Source organism: Brachycentrus maculatus, unplaced genomic scaffold (assembly GCF_059751285.1).
Source record: "Brachycentrus maculatus isolate JH-2025_06_01 unplaced genomic scaffold, ASM5975128v1 h1tg000119l, whole genome shotgun sequence".
Taxonomy (NCBI): domain Eukaryota; kingdom Metazoa; phylum Arthropoda; class Insecta; order Trichoptera; family Brachycentridae; genus Brachycentrus; species Brachycentrus maculatus.
Window position 1 is genome coordinate 3,351,970 of NW_028280872.1, and position 17,548 is coordinate 3,369,517.

General features: G+C 33.3%; 3 protein-coding genes across 3 annotated transcripts; 1 reads left to right on the plus strand and 2 right to left on the minus strand.

Annotated features, from left to right (window-relative positions):
• Window positions 1-2,018: 2,018 nt before the first annotated feature.
• On the plus strand, window positions 2,019-5,046 carry LOC148309696 (uncharacterized). Its single transcript, XM_088259766.1, has 2 exons — window positions 2,019-2,129; window positions 3,879-5,046. The coding sequence occupies exons 1-2, from the start codon at window positions 2,118-2,120 to the stop codon at window positions 4,737-4,739; spliced, it is 873 nt and encodes a 290-aa protein (XP_088115892.1). The 5' UTR covers window positions 2,019-2,117; the 3' UTR covers window positions 4,740-5,046.
• Window positions 5,047-8,118: 3,072 nt separating this feature from the next.
• LOC148309697 (uncharacterized) lies at window positions 8,119-9,824 on the minus strand. Its single transcript, XM_088259773.1, has 2 exons — window positions 9,793-9,824; window positions 8,119-8,986 (listed from the first exon to the last, which is right to left on the minus strand). Exons 1-2 carry the CDS (start codon window positions 9,802-9,804, stop codon window positions 8,243-8,245), a joined length of 756 nt encoding a protein of 251 aa, XP_088115899.1. The 5' UTR covers window positions 9,805-9,824; the 3' UTR covers window positions 8,119-8,242.
• A 4,267-nt stretch (window positions 9,825-14,091) lies between these two features.
• LOC148309698 (uncharacterized) lies at window positions 14,092-16,796 on the minus strand. The gene is made up of 2 exons (XM_088259647.1): window positions 16,754-16,796; window positions 14,092-15,278 (listed from the first exon to the last, which is right to left on the minus strand). Exons 1-2 carry the CDS (start codon window positions 16,763-16,765, stop codon window positions 14,517-14,519), a joined length of 774 nt encoding a protein of 257 aa, XP_088115773.1. The 5' UTR covers window positions 16,766-16,796; the 3' UTR covers window positions 14,092-14,516.
• Window positions 16,797-17,548: the final 752 nt, after the last annotated feature.

Genomic DNA, 17,548 nt, shown 5'->3' on the forward strand with positions numbered 1-17,548 from the left:
TCGGACGGTTGTCATCCGTTTCATCGAGGTGAATTTTTCAATTTTGTGTTAATCTCACCTTATGAGATGATGACAACTTAAAATAAATTATTTGCAACATTTTGAGTGTGTACAAATACTTATTTTTATTAGATTTATATTATCCACTGACACTTCGTGATGGAATTGCATTTTTAATTTATTATTAGATTAAAACCAATATTTTTAGCTTTTCCACTTTTTTATTTGACCAGCGACCGGGTTTCGTCGTTACCGACATCATCAGACTGGTGATCCAGTCTGATGATGTCGGTAACGACGAAACCCGGTCGCTGGTCAAATAAAAAAGTGGAAAAGCTAAAAATATTGGTTTTAATCTAATAATAAATTAACTTATTTTTATGTCATCTTTTGACATAAAATAACTCCTATAATTGGAGATAATCTAAATTTGTGAACAAGTATTTGGACATACTCAAAATGTTCTAGGTGATCTTTGTTTCTTCTACCTAAAAACATGTTTTATTTTAATCTGTGTTGGGAACAGGAGGGATAATCTAGATTGGACCAATCAGGAACATCTCAGCATTTACTGATTGCTGGGAGAAAACCACGTAAAACTTCTCAGGGGAAGCCGGACTGTTGACTGTCGTCAACAGGTCTTTTTACTATGAGAGGATTCGTCATTTTGTGTAATAGCTTGGTTTATGGTTCTCATGTTCTTCACTTTTTTTTGTACTGAGTGAATTTATCTTCTTCAGTTAGTGTCATGTCAGATCCCCTTGACGTCGACTATAACTTGAGAGTAATTGTCCTTGTCTTGGGCAGCTCGACACAGCGCGCTGTGGCGCCTCGACGGTCCTCATCCCCGTTCAATCTCGTATATTCTGGAGCCAGGAGATTTGTCTTCTACCCACACCTCGTCGACCCTCTATTTTTCCTTTTATGATTAGCACATGCCCCAGATGTGACACCTTCCGGACCTTGATACACAGCAACTATCTTCCTACTCTTGCTCTTTGAGGCACATTTTCGTTGCTGACCATATCGGTACATGGAATACGTAGCATCCTACGATGTACCCACATTTCAAATGCCTCCAGTGGATTCATATTACTTTGAATGTCCAATTTCGAGGTATTTTTTTTACATGATTTTTTGACATCTCAACATAGATAAAGAATAATATGGATTTTTTAAATTAATATCTTACCAAGTAAATACCAATATTTCATAAAATCTGCTGTGACACGTGTTTCGATGCATTCCATATCATTTTCAAACACCGTATGAAAATTATTAAAATGATGCGGAATGCATCCAAACACGTGTAACAGTTGATTTTAAGAAGTAGTGGTATTTACTAAGTGAAACATTTATTAAAAACAGATAGATTTTACCACAAAGTGACTGCCAAATTAATTAAAGAAAAAGTATGGAAGTCTAAGCTTTCGGCTTCTGAGTTGGGAAGTCACTACTTTGTATTTTTTTAATTATTATTAAATTACGCATAATCGATTTTCGGTACAATATCAAATTATGTGATTGTAGGACATATATTATTGTTTCTGTCAAGTGCATGCAAAATATCCTTTAGACATATACTTTGACATAAGGAATAAAGGAAGAAAAATTAATTGACCATATTATTTTTTTATATCTCAACATAGATGAAGAAAAACATGAAAATCTGGGCATTAATAGGGCTTACGACCGTCATATTGGTTAAATGATCACTTTACCAAGCCGATAACAGTCGTATACAAATATAAAAAATGTAAAAAATCCACTAATTGATTCATAAACCTTGTATATAATGAGCAAGGTAAAAAATAAATGCAAATTACATAAAAAAAACTATGATCGCCAAAAGCGCTGACCACTTCAATACAAAGACGGATAATCTACCGAGCAAATTTCTTCTATGCACTCATTTCTGTTATTGCACGAACTCGATAATTTTCATGATCAGATTAGAATATAATGCATTTTTGGCATTTATTGTATAATGCATTACAAACGAGAGCATCACCACCCCACCCGGTAAGCCTGTGTTTCGAAGGCTCTATTCTAGTATAAAGACAGTGGTGTCTTTTCTATCACATCACAAGCAGTTTTCAGTTCGGAAAAGGCTCATCATGAACTCTCTGGTGAGCTTTGTTTGGTTTCCAATACTTAAAAATAATAAATCGCTCACTCCTTTCAAGAACGTCATAAATCAAAAAACTCGATTTTTCAGTAGAACGTTTTTAAAGTTTAAAAATATAATACAATGTATTAAAAATAAATATCAAGTCACTTATTGAACTTTTTACTGTGCAACAGATGTTTTCAGGTAAAACCTGAAGGTTTTTTCTCCATTTGAAAAATATTAAGCATATTTAAAAAAAATAATTTAACAATACCTTTTCTTCAAAATGCAAAACAACACTTTTTGCCCTGTAGCGGGTAAATATTAAGTTAAAAATATGCCTCTTTTGCTGGGACGTGGTACATTTTATGGGCATTCCGAAAACATGCACAACTGAAAATGGACTATTTTTGATTTATACGTTCTTGAAAGGAGTGAGCGACATGTTTAAAAGTGGATGCGTACATGCGATAAATTATGTTCAAAAAGTGTCTTAAATTATATTCTGAGTTTTAAAAGCTTGGGCTGACAAAAATTTTACATTCATTTAATTCAGTACACTTTGAGTGTGTCCAAATACTTGTTCACAAATCTGGATTATTTCCAATTAGCAGTTATTTTTACATTACTTTTTGACAACTAGAAGTGATATATCTACATAGAAGTCCCAAGAATTTAAAAAGTATGGTTGTCAATCATGGGTAGAATTGGTGAATGTTACACGTGTGTAAAGTGATAACATAAATCGGCCTATGACGGTCGTAAGCCCAGACTTCTACAATTTCCTTCATCAATATTGAGATGTCAAAAAATAAAGTCATTTAGTTTTATTAACAATCCCTGCTTTTTGACCTCTCAATAAAGATAGAGGTTGCGACCTGTCTTAAGCTGGTTAAATGATCACTTTACACACATCACATTCACCATTCTACCTATGATTGACAACTACACTACTCCAATTTTTGGAACTCTTACACTTATCATTGATCTCAAGGGATGTGCGTGTAAATTCACTAGAGCCATCTATGTTTTTATTATATTTTAATTTTTTGTTTATTTATTTATTTCATTTCATAGATACATAGATACATTCATAGATACATAGATACATTCATAGATACATATTTATTTCATAGATACATTTACTATATGTATTACTATAGTAGCCGAAATACTAACATGTTAATACTTTTTATTTTTATTTTTTTTTATTTTACTTTTATTTGTTTGTTTTATTTTAATTATTGCATTGATAAAGCTTTTATCAAGCAGACACCCTTTTATTTGGATGTATGCAGGATTTTTACCCAAATATTCTACACACTTGGAAACGCCTGAACACATGATTTTAAATTTTAATGCAACTTATAATTTGGCCAGTTATTTTATTCACAAATTTTGAGTGTTAAATACTTGTTAACAAACCTTCCTTCTTAATTTTTCCTTTTGACACCAAATCGGTCTATTTGATTCAAGCGAAGTGTGTGTTTTTAAATTCAATGTTATCTATTTTACCCGTTACGTTACTGTTTCTCATAATAATAACTAATTGGACGAAAAACAGATGAATGTTTTTTTAATCTCTTTGTTTTGTTTAAACGGTTTAATTCACCTCCAAGGACGCGTATATTTTCTTAGTAGGTTATTAGAGCCAGTTAAATTATAATCTGTACTCTTTTCAACATCAAGTGGGCAGTATTAATTAACGATAAAAAAAACATGCAAAGATATATCAAATTTGGAATGAATCTTTAATTTTTATGATCAGGTATTCGCAATCCTTCTGTGCGTGGGAGTCGCATCTGCCCACTACATTGGTGGACACGATGATGGACAGTATAAAGGAGAGGGTCTGGCCGAGAGCCAGGACAATGGACAGTATGGCCATGGATACGGAGCAGCTTCCTACGGCGGAGCTGCCTACGGCGGAGCTGCCTATGGTGGAGCTGCCTATGGTGGAGCTTCCGCTGGAGGTCACGATGGTGGACCTCAATACAATGGTCCTTACGCCCCTCTGGGACATGACGGTCAGGTCGTAGAGACCCCCGAGGTCGCCCACGTCAAGGCTGCCCACTTCGCCGCTTACGCCAGCGCTGCTGCTAGGGCCCATAGCGCTCACGGAGCTGGTGCTTATGGATCTTACGGATCTTATGGTGCTGGCGGCGCTGGTGGTTCCCTGGCCCATGGTGGTTATGGCAACGCCGGATACGGCCATGGAGGAAACTCCAACGGACTTCATGCTTATGGACCCGCTCCTCTGGGACATGACGGAAACGTGATCGATACCCCCGCTGTCGCCAGTGCTAAGGCTGCCCACTACTCCGCTCTCGCTAGTGCGTCTCATGGAGCCTATGGAGGTCATGGTGCCTATGGAGCTGATGCCGGCTATGGTGGTCATGGAGCCTATGGATCTGGCGCTGGTTATGGAGCTGGTCACGATGGTGGAGCTCAATATTCTGGACCTTACGCCCCCCTGGGACATGACGGTCAGGTCGTGGAGACCCCCGAGGTTGCCCACGTCAAGGCTGCCCACTTCGCCGCCTACGACAACGCAGCTGCCAGAGCCCATAGTGCCCATGGAGCTGGTGCTTATGGATCTTATGGTAATGCTGCCCATTATCACCACTAAAATGGAAATAACCTTAAACACTGTTGCGATGACCCTAAGACCACATTTTATTATCTTTATCAATTATAATCAATTATATTTATCAATTAATATTCCTCACCAAAATATCCCTTGGTCCAATATATACTTCTTGATATATCATTTTTATTAAATGTTAACCTATAATATATAAAAATGTATTATAACCATACTATTCAATGTATTATACCTACATATATATTTTAAGCTTCTTCCTTTAATATATTTAAACCGTGAAGTATTATATTTATTAAAAATCCCGAAAAGCAAACGAAATAAATCGAATAAAAAATAATTTCTTGTTTTATTCAATATATTTTATATTTACGTATATTTACTGGATATTTTTCCACATCTTGTTATCTTTTTAAACACATATCTCAATTTTTGTTATTTTATTATCATACACTTATGATTTCAAAAAAGCAAACGAAATAAATGGAAACCAAAATATGTTTGTGTTATTATTGACACATTTTATAATAATATAACAAAATTTAATATATATTCCAAAATATTGTTTATTTGCTAGTCGAATCAAAATAGCCATTGACACATTACCAAGGGTAAAGAAAAAAAAGGTTAAAGAAACAAAAATAAAATAACAAAAACCAACTAACTACAATCGCGCCGTTCTCTGCAGGGATAGGCAGAGAGAGTAGAAAGCCACACCACTCTGTCTTTGCAAACATTCTTCGCCTCTTCTACGTTCATGTATCTCTTCATACATTTCAACTCTTAACCTGACCGCTTTCGAGTATTTGGAAAACCTGATCGTGCCGAGCTTTTCTCTTCCTCTGCTCCATTTTCCAATAACATTCGCCTCATAAAATTTTTTTACCGTTTTTTTCTCACTCATTTGTTCTACATGACCAAAACATGTCAACACACGTTTCTTAATTTTATCGATGTTGCTTATCTAAGCTTTGCATTCCTTCCTTATTTCACTATTCCAACATCTATCATACATCGTTTTGTCACACATTTTTCTGAGAGATCGCATTTTGACTACATTCAAAAATGCATAAAATACCAAATTAACAAAATTCTGCACAAAGCAAGGCTATGAAGGAATTCTTTTAAATAAGAACGGATATAATGTAGTTTAGTAAACGATATATCGTAGTTTTACTTTTATTCTCATGTTACATTTTACTTTATTATTATTTTTTTAAAAAAACGTTTCATGAAATTAAACTCAAAATTCTCGTGTTGCCCCGTCGCCATCTCGATTTTTCTCTGTTGTACTATGTTTTATGGGCGGAGCACTTGTGAATTGTGTGTGTGTGTGCGTGTATGCGTGCGTGCGTGTGTATTTTTTATATGCAGTACCTTCTTACCATACGTATTTGCATTGGATTTTTCTATCTACGTTCTACCTTTGTTTTTTTGCAACGCAAAGTGCAGTGATAACACCAGAAATGTGATTATTAAATGTGATATGATTACACAAAAGTGCCAAAAATAAAGAGAAAAATACCATAATTTATGGCACATTTCGCTCACTCCTTTCATAAAAAAACTTAATTTTTCAGGAGATCGTTTTTAAAGTTCAAAAATATAATTAAAATAATTATCACGTCACTTATAGAACTTTTTACTGTACAACAGATCTTTTTAGGTAAAACCTGAATATTTTTTCTCTATTTGAAAAAATATTTAGTTTATTAAAAAAAAATAACTAAGCAATACCTTTTCGTCAAAATGCAAAAACAACACTTTCTGCCCTGTAGTGGGTAAATATTAAGTAAAAAATATGCCGCTTTTGCTTTGATATAGTACATTTTCTGGGCATTCCGAAAACATATATAACAGAAAATTGACGAATTTTTATATATGACGTTGTTGAAAGGAGTGAGCGATTTCTGCTTAAAACAATCTTATAATTTTAGTTGCGCTGAGCCTCTCCAAAAAAGAAATAGAGCTCTTGTGCTTGGAGATTTTTTTTACATTCATTATTACGTGATCTCTTTCTTCAACCCAAAGAATATTACTATTAATTTTAATATTATAAAACATTTTTTAATAGGAGTGAGCGATATATCTACACCTTTTTCCTCTTATTCCACACTTATTCTCTTCAATCCTCCAAAGGTATTGATTTAATACAGATGTAAACGTTTTAACTTCATTATGCCAATAACGTTAACTTTGGTATTTAACTCCTAATGACTTTGGCATTTTTAAATCAATTGTCGATCCGTATTGTCTGGAAGTTAAATTTACCGAAACAAGTAAATTATTATTGTTTTTAAACTGTAAACTTACTAACTAACCATCACGCCGCTTACGAAAGCAAGAAGGAGTAGGCAGAGTGAAGAGAACGCCATACCACTGTTTTTGTAAAAATTATTCGCCTCTTCCACATTCATACATCTCTTCAAACATGTCAGCAGATTATTCCGTCTCCTAAACTGACCACTTTTATTTGATTGACATGCTTGTTAATTATTTTTTGAAATTATTATTATCCGTACGATTAATACCAATTTGTTTTTTTACGAAATTAAAGAATAGTTTTTTTTAATTTAAGTTTCACTTGGTATATACCACTTTTTCTTAAAATCTATTGTGACACGTGTTTTGATACATTCTTTGTTATTTTCAAGCACCGTCTCACGATTAAGAAAAAGTGGTATTTACTATGTAAAACAAAATTTAAAATGGATAGATATAACCACAAACTAACTGCCAAATCAATGAAAGTAAATGTTACAATGTTAACTTTTGTACTGTCATCGATGCCAAAATAATAGAAATTTTTAATTTTATTGTGTATAGACCTCAATAGTTTTCTATTGTGTAGTATTTTATATGAACTTTTAAGGCATCTTCAAGACACAGTGAATTGAAACTGTATTCGATATCATGTCATTTCATTACAACATCGACTTGCATTGCTTTAATTTTTTAATTAGGGAATCGTTTGTACATACGAGTATTCGAAACATCCTTTACTTTACTTATATTTTTGTCTTATAAATCGTTGTTTTTTAAATCTTTAGAATAAGATATTCTTTCTATACTTTATAAAAATAAAACCTTGTTTTATGTGTTTGGCGAAGGGAGGCAAAATGTAGCATTATATTATGCAGGGATGATAATGAAAAAGATATTTTCAGTTTCGATTTATTTCGTTTGCTTTCAGAAAATTCAAGTGTTTAACAGTAAATATATATAAATATTTAAAATAAAGTAAAAATATTTGAATTAAATAAACAGTTTACAGAAACATAAATATAGTACATAAACATATGAAAAATATTTGAAGAGCTAAATTATAATTTTCCATTTTGTAAGTAAGAGTGGCTGGTAGATATACATGTTAATAAATATCATGTTATATGAATAAAATATAAAATTGTATGAAATAAGATAAATATATTTATATATATATACATAAAATATAAATATTATGATTTTCATTTATTAAGATAACATGAACGCAGGGCCATCACAGTGGGTGAATAGAGCATAGCTCGTATTTAATGATAGCTATGACCACCATTGGAATAAGCTCCATGAGCGCCATAACCAGCACCGGATCCATATCCTCCGTATCCACCATAACCGGCTCCGGCTCCATAGGCACCATGACCACCATAGGCTCCATGAGATGCACTAGCGAGAGCGGAGTAGTGGGCAGCCTTAGCATTGGCGACAGCGGGGGTATCGATCACGTTTCCGTCATGTCCCAGAGGAGCGGGTCCATAAGCATGAAGTCCGTTGGAGTTTCCTCCATGGCCGTATCCGGCGTTGCCATAACCACCACCATGGGCCAGGGAACCACCAGCACCACCAGCACCGCCAGCACCATAAGATCCGTAAGATCCATAAGCACCAGCTCCATGAGCACTATGGGCTCTGGCAGCTGCTTCGGCGTAAGCGGCGAAGTGAGCAGCCTTGACGTGGGCGACCTCGGGGGTCTCTACGACCTGACCGTCATGTCCCAGAGGGGCGTAAGGCCCGGAGTATTGAGGTCCACCATCGTGACCTCCAGCGTAGGCTCCGCCATAGTGAGCTCCACCATAGGCAGCTCCACCATAGGCAGCTCCACCATAGGCAGCTCCACCATAAGCAGCTCCACCGTAGGAAGCTGCTCCGTATCCATGGTCGTACTGTCCATGGTCCTGGCTCTCGGCCAGACCCTCTCCCTTATATTGTCCATCATCATGCCCACCGATGTAGAGGGCGGATGAGGCTCCCACGCACAGAAGGGTTGCGAATACCTGTCCATAAATAGCACACGATTATTACTTACAATTTATGAAGCATTTTCGATGACTTGAGATGACTTGACAATGAGTATATATTCTGTGGCAGTGTTATATCATACAGCAAAGCAAAAATTGGTTTGTAATACATAATATGTAGAAGGATATGAGATTTATTATATATAATAGTTTGAGAAGAGATGCATGAATGTGGACGTGAAGAATGTTTGCATAAACAAAGTGGTGTGGCGTTCAATTATCTTTGCCCATTCCTGCGGGAAAGTAGTATGATGGTCATTTAGTTAGTTAAAATATTTATTTTGTATTGATAGTCCTATACAAAACTCGTGAGAGATAATTTAATGAAAAAGGTTCCCTTTTATATTCTAGATTATTGTTCGCTTTCCTTTTTAATCTGATAAAAATATAGATAATCAAAGTCAGTTGAGATGGTATGGCTATATAGAAACTTGGATATATTGTAAACCAGGCAATTGATATGTTTCTTCCTCGAAAGACATCTAGATGAAGACTAAAACATTCATGGATGCTACAGAAAGAAATTCGAAGGCATGGCCTAGGTTACGTTGTATATGTATTATATATATATATATATATATATATATATATATATATATATATATATATATATATATATATATATATATATATATATATATATATATATATATATATATATATATATATATATATATATAATATAAAAATATTTTTTTTTTTAGCACACATTCACTTTTAAACACATCACTGTACAATTCTTTTATTTATATTTTTTTAATATCCCGTACAACTGTACTCACCAGAGAGTTCATGATGAGTTTTGCAAACTTAAACTGTTTATGATTAGCTAAGGAAGAGACCACAGCTTTTATACCAAAATAAAGCCTTCAAATATCAGCCTTTGTGTGGTGAGGTAGTGATGCTCTGATTTGCAAATTATTAGCAATACCGCCAAAATTGTTTTATTTTATCATCTGATCTTGAAATTTATTGAGACCGTACAGTTAGTTCATGCGGTAATAATATGTAAATCGTTTGCGAATAACGACTAAATTGTTTTAATCGATACTATCACTATGTATTGCCAATGTCTGATGAACAATTGTAATAAAATATGAAATTTAATAAAACGTTTTGAATTATGTATCGATAATTCTTGAGAGGCAGTCATGCGTTACCTTGTTGAAATTTTTTGGCAATGGTGCTTTCTGAAAGAATAAAAGCATGGTTTTTCTCCATCGAACCTGTTAATGGCTTAGATCCTTTTCTATGGCAATCAAACTGAATTTTAATTGTTTAGTAAAATACAACATTTGATATCCTGATGAAACACGTGTTGACTTTGATCACGTGTTGAGATAGGAGGGTTACCTGCTCCTGATAATAGAGGGGACGATCGAGAAAACAAACGCCAGACGACATCTTTGCGATTTGTCCGAGGATATGGGCTGTTCAACGTACAAGGAGCTGAAGAGGGTGGCCCATAATAGATCGGAATGGCGAAGGAGGTATCATTTGATGCTGCAAACCAATCCACAAGATTAAGACCACAGAAGAAGATATACTGATGTGATTATTTAATATTGTTTCACATTTTCGATAAATTTCGCAACTTAGTTTTAAAAAATTGCTTTGCAAGAGCAGATCTGTCTGGAAGCCTAGATGCTTCCGTATCTGATCTGGGCATGCGGTGGGACAGCTTTCAACATATGATGTGATGTTAAAAAGGAAACTTGACAGAGGAAGAAACCCAGTGGTGGAATGGGTGGAAAGAGTATACGCTTTTACGAGACGGTCAAGTACTTTGGAGTTACGCTTAAAAATACCAGATCCTTCTTGGCACATGCCAAGGGGATATCCAAAAAAGCTAATTTATTACTTATGAAGGTAAGACGCCTGAGTGAGCCAAATTGGGGACAAAGCTGTTAAGCAAATTTACAGGGGAGTTTACGTGGTCCAGCTCACGTTTGCTGCGAGAGTCTGGCACCATCGTGCCAGTTCCGGAAATTTCCAGAGGAAATTTCTTAGTGGGAAAGTAAAATTATTCGAAATTTTATCAACCGAAAAGGATAATTCTATTCCTAGTCCTCTCATTTTCTTCTTTTCCTATCACTGTCATCTCCTTTTCTCTTTATCCCATCCTTATCTCATATCTCTTGTTTTATATACATTTTTTCTTTCTCACTTTTCCTATGTACAATGTGAAAAACTGTAACTGGTATTCATGTTTTTTTTTTTGTATTCTGATTTTTCATGTATTGAGACTGTTGTTTTTCCTTCTTATAAAATAAAATTAAAATAAAAACTTAATATTTACCCGCTACAGGGCAGAAAAGTTTATTTGTATTTTGAAAAAAAGGGATTGTTTAATTTTTTCTTTTAAATAAACTTAATATTTTTCAAATGAAAAAACCTTCAGGTTTTACCTGAAAAGATTTGTTGCACAGTAAAAAGTTCAATAAGTGGCTTGACATTTATTTTTAATACATTGTGTTATATTTTTAAACATTAAAAAGAAAAAAAAATCAAGTTTTTTGATTTATGACGTTCTTGAAAGGAGTGAGCGATATGTAACCAAAATATTTACCATATTATGGTAACATTTTTAACATATTATGTTTAATGCAAAATTTGAGTCTACTTAACTGATCACAGGTAATAAAAATTTGGAGCAATTGTGTTATTTTCACAAAACTAGACAAGATTGTCAAAAATGCGTTTTCAATACTTCCCGACATTGCCAAAGGTGTTATCATGTCCTGGATAGGATACATATATATATATATATATATATATATATATATATATATATATATATATATATATATATATATATATATATATATATATATATATATATATATATATATATATATATATATATATATATATATATATATATATATATATATATATATATATATATATATATATATATATATATATATATATATATATATATATATATATATATATATATATATATATATATATATATATATATATATATATATATATATATATATATATATATATATATATATATATATATATATATATATATATATATATATATATATATATATATATATATATATATATATATATATATATATATATATATATATATATATATATATATTACCCAGCTCAGTTTTTCTGTCATTTTCAAAACATTCTCGTCCAGGAAGTCTGTACCTTGTAAGCAATTCTCGATCCTTGGTAAATTAACATACATCTAGTTTTATTCTTTGTTTTAGTTCATAAGATTTCCAAATATTATCCTAGGTAATGATCTTTTACCCAGCTTGATGTAATCATCGATTTTATATCCTTCTCAATATAACAGTCAGTATAAACAATTCTCAAAACTTCATCATTTTATGTCTTAACAGTGCTCAATTTTTATAGATGTTTTTTCAGATATTTTCAATTTTTCCAGATATTTCAAAGGTATCATATCGCTCACTCCTTTCAAGAACGTCATAAATCAAAAAAGTTGATTTTTCAGGGGAACGTTTTTAAAATTTAAAAATATAACACAATGTATTAAAAATTAATATCAAGCCACTTATTGAACTTTTTATTGTGCAACAGATCTTTTTGGGTAAAACCTGAAGGTTTTTTCTCCATTTGCAAAATATTTCATTTATTTAAAAAAATAATTAAACACTACCTTTTCTTCAAAATGCAAAACAACACTTTCTACCCTGTAGAGGGTAAATATTATGTTTAAAATATGCCGCTTTTGCTGGGATATAGTACATTTTCTGGGCATTCCGAAAACGTGCACAACTGAAAATTGACGATTTTTGATTTATGACGTTCTTCACAGCGATATGTATCTATTTACTACTCAGCTTAGTTTTGAAATAATTTTGAAAACATTTTACATATGGAAGTCAGCCTAAGCAATTCTCGTTGCTAGGCGAATGTTTTTATATGGTCTTATCCTCAATGTAAGTTTTCAATTTTTCCAGACATTACTTAAGACATTATCGCGCTCGATTTATTACTTGCTTGATTTTATATTGCATCTCGCATTAATTAATTAATTAAACCATATCCGCTCCCTAGGTGGAGCATATGGAGTCCACAAACTGTCTCCAGGCTCCCTTGCATCCTCCCTATTCAGATCCGCGTCCCGAAGTTCTGACGAGAACTGCCGACGAATTGTTAGCAGTGGTCGTCCTGGGCGGCGCGACCCTGATGCCTTGTAAAAAAGGATATTTGTATAGGATACAAATATTTGCATCTCACATTAACTCTTGGATATCTTGTCCTTATTAAAATGCAATACTACACTGGGGTTCATAGTTATAATTGTGTCACCTACTTTCAAAATCCGCCAGATCCATGTTAGTCGATTTTACGAAAAATGCAAAAATTTTCCGGTAACATTTATGTTTCAAAAATTTGTCTATCTTTAGATAAAATAGTATGAAATAGTGGATTTTCGCATTTTTTTGTTTTTTCAGTATTTAAATAAAAACACGAGACAAACCGTTGATGATGTCATCTTAATTTTTGACCTATCCCCGCTCTCTGATTAGCCGATATGGGTCAGAAGGCAAGATCCATGAATATGGCGGAATTTAAAATACAACACTGTTTTTAAGTATTTTTTAGAAGGATTTTAAAGTATAAAAATATTTTAAACAATAAAATCCACAATTGGCATTCCGATAGAGTATTTGTTTTAAAATCTTATAAAACTGGATCTGGCGGATTTTGAGAGAAGCGACACAATTATTCAATGATTTTATTTATACTCAGTACAAAACATGTTTATGCCAAATATTATAAACTTTTTTTAGCAACAATATTTAAAAAAATCATTTAAAAAAAAAGTTGTTTTTTTACCACTTGAATATGATAGATATTTTCTGACTAGTTTCGGAAGCTACACATATTTCCATCTACGGGTTAAATATAACTCTTAACTCTATAAATCTATATTTAAACCCGTAGATGAAGCATTTGCAGCTTCTGAGACTAGTCGTAACAATATAATACTCAAGTGGTAAAAAACAAGTCCTACCAGAAAGTGAATGCCAGAACAATAAATAACAAAACAATGTTTTAAATAAAAAAATATGTATATTTTTTGTTTCGATTTATTTCGTTTGCTTTTTAAAGATATCAGATAATCAAAAAATAAATACAAAATAATTCTTAGCGTAAACTATAAATTATTCAAATGCATATGAATAGGAATAAATACATTTTTTTTCGTACAAATGTTTGTTCTCAAATTCTGGAAGTGTTCAACAGTGACCACTTGAATCAGCCAATGACATATCGGAAGCCGTTCAAATGACCAGACCTTCATGTCACCATCTCAACAGACGTCTTCGTCGATTTTGAGATGCCAATATGAATCTCGATCAGAATGTTGAAATATGCGAACAAAAGAAAATAGATATGGAAAATGAAAGAGGATACATTGAGGATGGAAAAATTTAGAAATTGATTTAACATGAACGAGGGATGATTACAGTGGGTGGTTCAGCTTAGTTCCTTTTTAATGGTGATAGTAGGCTCCATGACCGCCATGAGCGCTTTGAGCGGCATTAGCCTGAGCGGCAAAGTGGGCAGCCTTGGCGTGGGCGACTTCGGGGGTGTCTACCACCTGACCATCATGTCCCAGAGGGGCGGCTCCATGAGCGTAGGCACCATTGGAATAAGCACCATGGGCACCGGCTCCAATCACTCCAAATCCACCATAACCAGCGCCGGCACCATAGGCACCATGACCACCATAGGCTCCGTGAGAAGCTCCAGCGACGGCGGAGTAATGGGCAGCTTTGGCATGGGCAACAGCGGGGGTATCAATCACGTTTCCGTCATGTCCCAGGGGAGCGGGTCCATAAGCATGAAGTCCGTTGGAGTCTCCTCCATGGGCATATCCGGCGTTGCCATAAGCACCATGGGCCAGGGAACCACCAGCGGCGATAGAACCATAAGATCCATAAGATCCATGGGCACCAGCTCCATGGGAAGCGCTAGCGAGAGCGGCGAAGTGGGCGGCCTTGGCGTGGGCAACCTCAGGGGTGTCTACCACTTGACCGTCATGTCCTAGGGGGGCGGCTCCATGGGCGTAGGCTCCGGCGTAGTGAGCTCCACCGTATTGGCCTCCGGCTCCACCATAGTTGGCACCATAGGATGCTCCTCCGTATCCATGGTCTTGACTCTCGACCAGACCCTCTCCCCTCCACTGTCCATCATCGTGTCCACCGATGTAGTGGGCAGATGCGACTCCCACGCACAGAAGGGTTGCGAATACCTGCCAGAAAAAAATTGAAGAAAGCGTTGAAGTACATTATTATAATTGTTTTTAAGCATTAATTTTTAATTTCGTATTATTTTTTTTTTTATATTTTGCATAAGTCAGAATTTCAAATGGTTTTTTGTGGACTATTAATAACAAGTAGTAATTTGTATTAAAAAAAAATAACTCTCTTAAATTTGAATTCTCTCGATTCAAATAATAATTTTAGATATAAATAATCATGAAACTATTTTATTTTATTCATAACATTATGAGTGTGTTCAAATGCTTGTTTACAAATCTGGGTGTTTTCAATTATGGAGATATTTTCACTTTTTTAGATATTTCAACATAGACGAAGAAAAATATGTATATTGGATGTCTAAAAAATACCTTGTTTTATATTTTTATGAATATGTATTATAGAATTTCATACTTTAAACATATTCTTTATTTCACACCTATTTTATCTTATTATATGATAAAAAAATTAAACACAAAATTAAAATTCTTGAAAAAAAGAATCTTGTTCGTTATTGAACTGATGTGGGAATGAGAGGTCTGAAGCCGATACCAAGCAATAAAAATTTAGCCTAAAATTTTAAATAAAAACACGTAATCTGGACTAATTTTGAGAAATAAAGATGTTCTCATCAACAATTTGTATTTTTACCCGTTGATGAGAACATTTGTAATTCTCATAACAAGAAGTGACTAAAGTAATAAACTAAATAATGGTCTTGTACAAGTGTTTTATTTTATATTTAAACCATTTCGATATTCCACAAAGTTAATGCCAAATCCATAATTTAAAAAAAAAGTATCCATTTGGAATTTAAATTTTACTGGAGGTTAAAGTGACACTATCACTTTAACCTCAAATCTATTGTGACCCGTGTTTTGATTCATTCAGCATCATTATCAAACCCCATGTTTCCACACAAATATATTTTTTGAAAACAACTTCCATCTAATTCAAATTTTTCAATATCCCAAGAACACATCTCTAATATTTTATTTATTAAACACATCTCTACTAATCTTCACATTTGGTGTTTGATTATGATGCTGAAATAATCGAAGCAAATGCCACAGTAGATTTTGAAAGAAAATGGTATTAACCAATTAAGATTTTATTTAAAAAATGAGAATTCAAGTACTAATATCATTTAAATTCATTGAATTTATAATAACAATGTCTACAAAATTTAATTTAAAAAAACGCTTGTGATTGCCTGTTGTAATCAGTTTGTATAAATACTTCACATAAGTATGTATAGTATTATAATGTGTATCAAAATTCCAAGCAAATTATACTTGAAAATGGAGATCAAATAGTAGTAGACAAGCCATACATTGTTATTTGATATACTTAGAATTGTTAAAATTATTTTAAGTTGAATTCATCGCATCAGCTGTATCCATAAAAAAACACATTCACTTTTAAACACATCACTGTATTGTTGTACGTTTTTCGTATTATTACTCACCAGGGCGTTCATGATTGTCTTGTATGAGCCTTTTCTGAACTGAAAACTGCTTGTGACCTGGTGAGGAAGAGACCACAGACTTTATACTAAAATAGAGCCTTCAAAACGCAGCCTTTGTAGGAAGGGGTAGTATTGTACTTTTTAATAATGCTAGATATTTTGCTTCATACTAATCTGATCTTGAAATTTATCGTGTTCTTGCGATTAAATGCAAAAAAGATATAATAAAAATAATATTAAATCATTTCCGAATTGCATTCAAATTGTTTTGATCGTAAATATGACCATATGCCGCATTTTTTAAATATACGTATTATGTGATAAGTTATTTAATACCACTGGGTAATTACTTCAACTAATACCTTTAAATAATTTTGTTGGAAAATACAAATATATAATTATGAGTGGTTTAATTAATAAGTTTTAGTTTTTCATATGAAAAAAAAATACCTTAATTTTTTAAAAATAATTATGATGATGGAAGTCTCAGCATTTCAGGGCTTACGACCTAGGAGTGGAGTGGCTTACATATGAACCTAACTTAACAAAAGTGCATATATCGCTCACTCCTTTCAACAACGTCATACATCAAAAATCGTTGATTTTTAGTTGTGCATGTTTTCGGAGTGCTCAGAAAATGTACTATATTCCAACAATAGCGGCATATTTAAACTTAATATTTACCCGCTGCAGGGCAGAAAGTGTTGTTTTTGCATTTAAAAATGCATTGTTTTATTATTTTAAGTATACTGAATGTTTTTCAAATGAAGATAAAACATTCAGGTTTAACCTAAA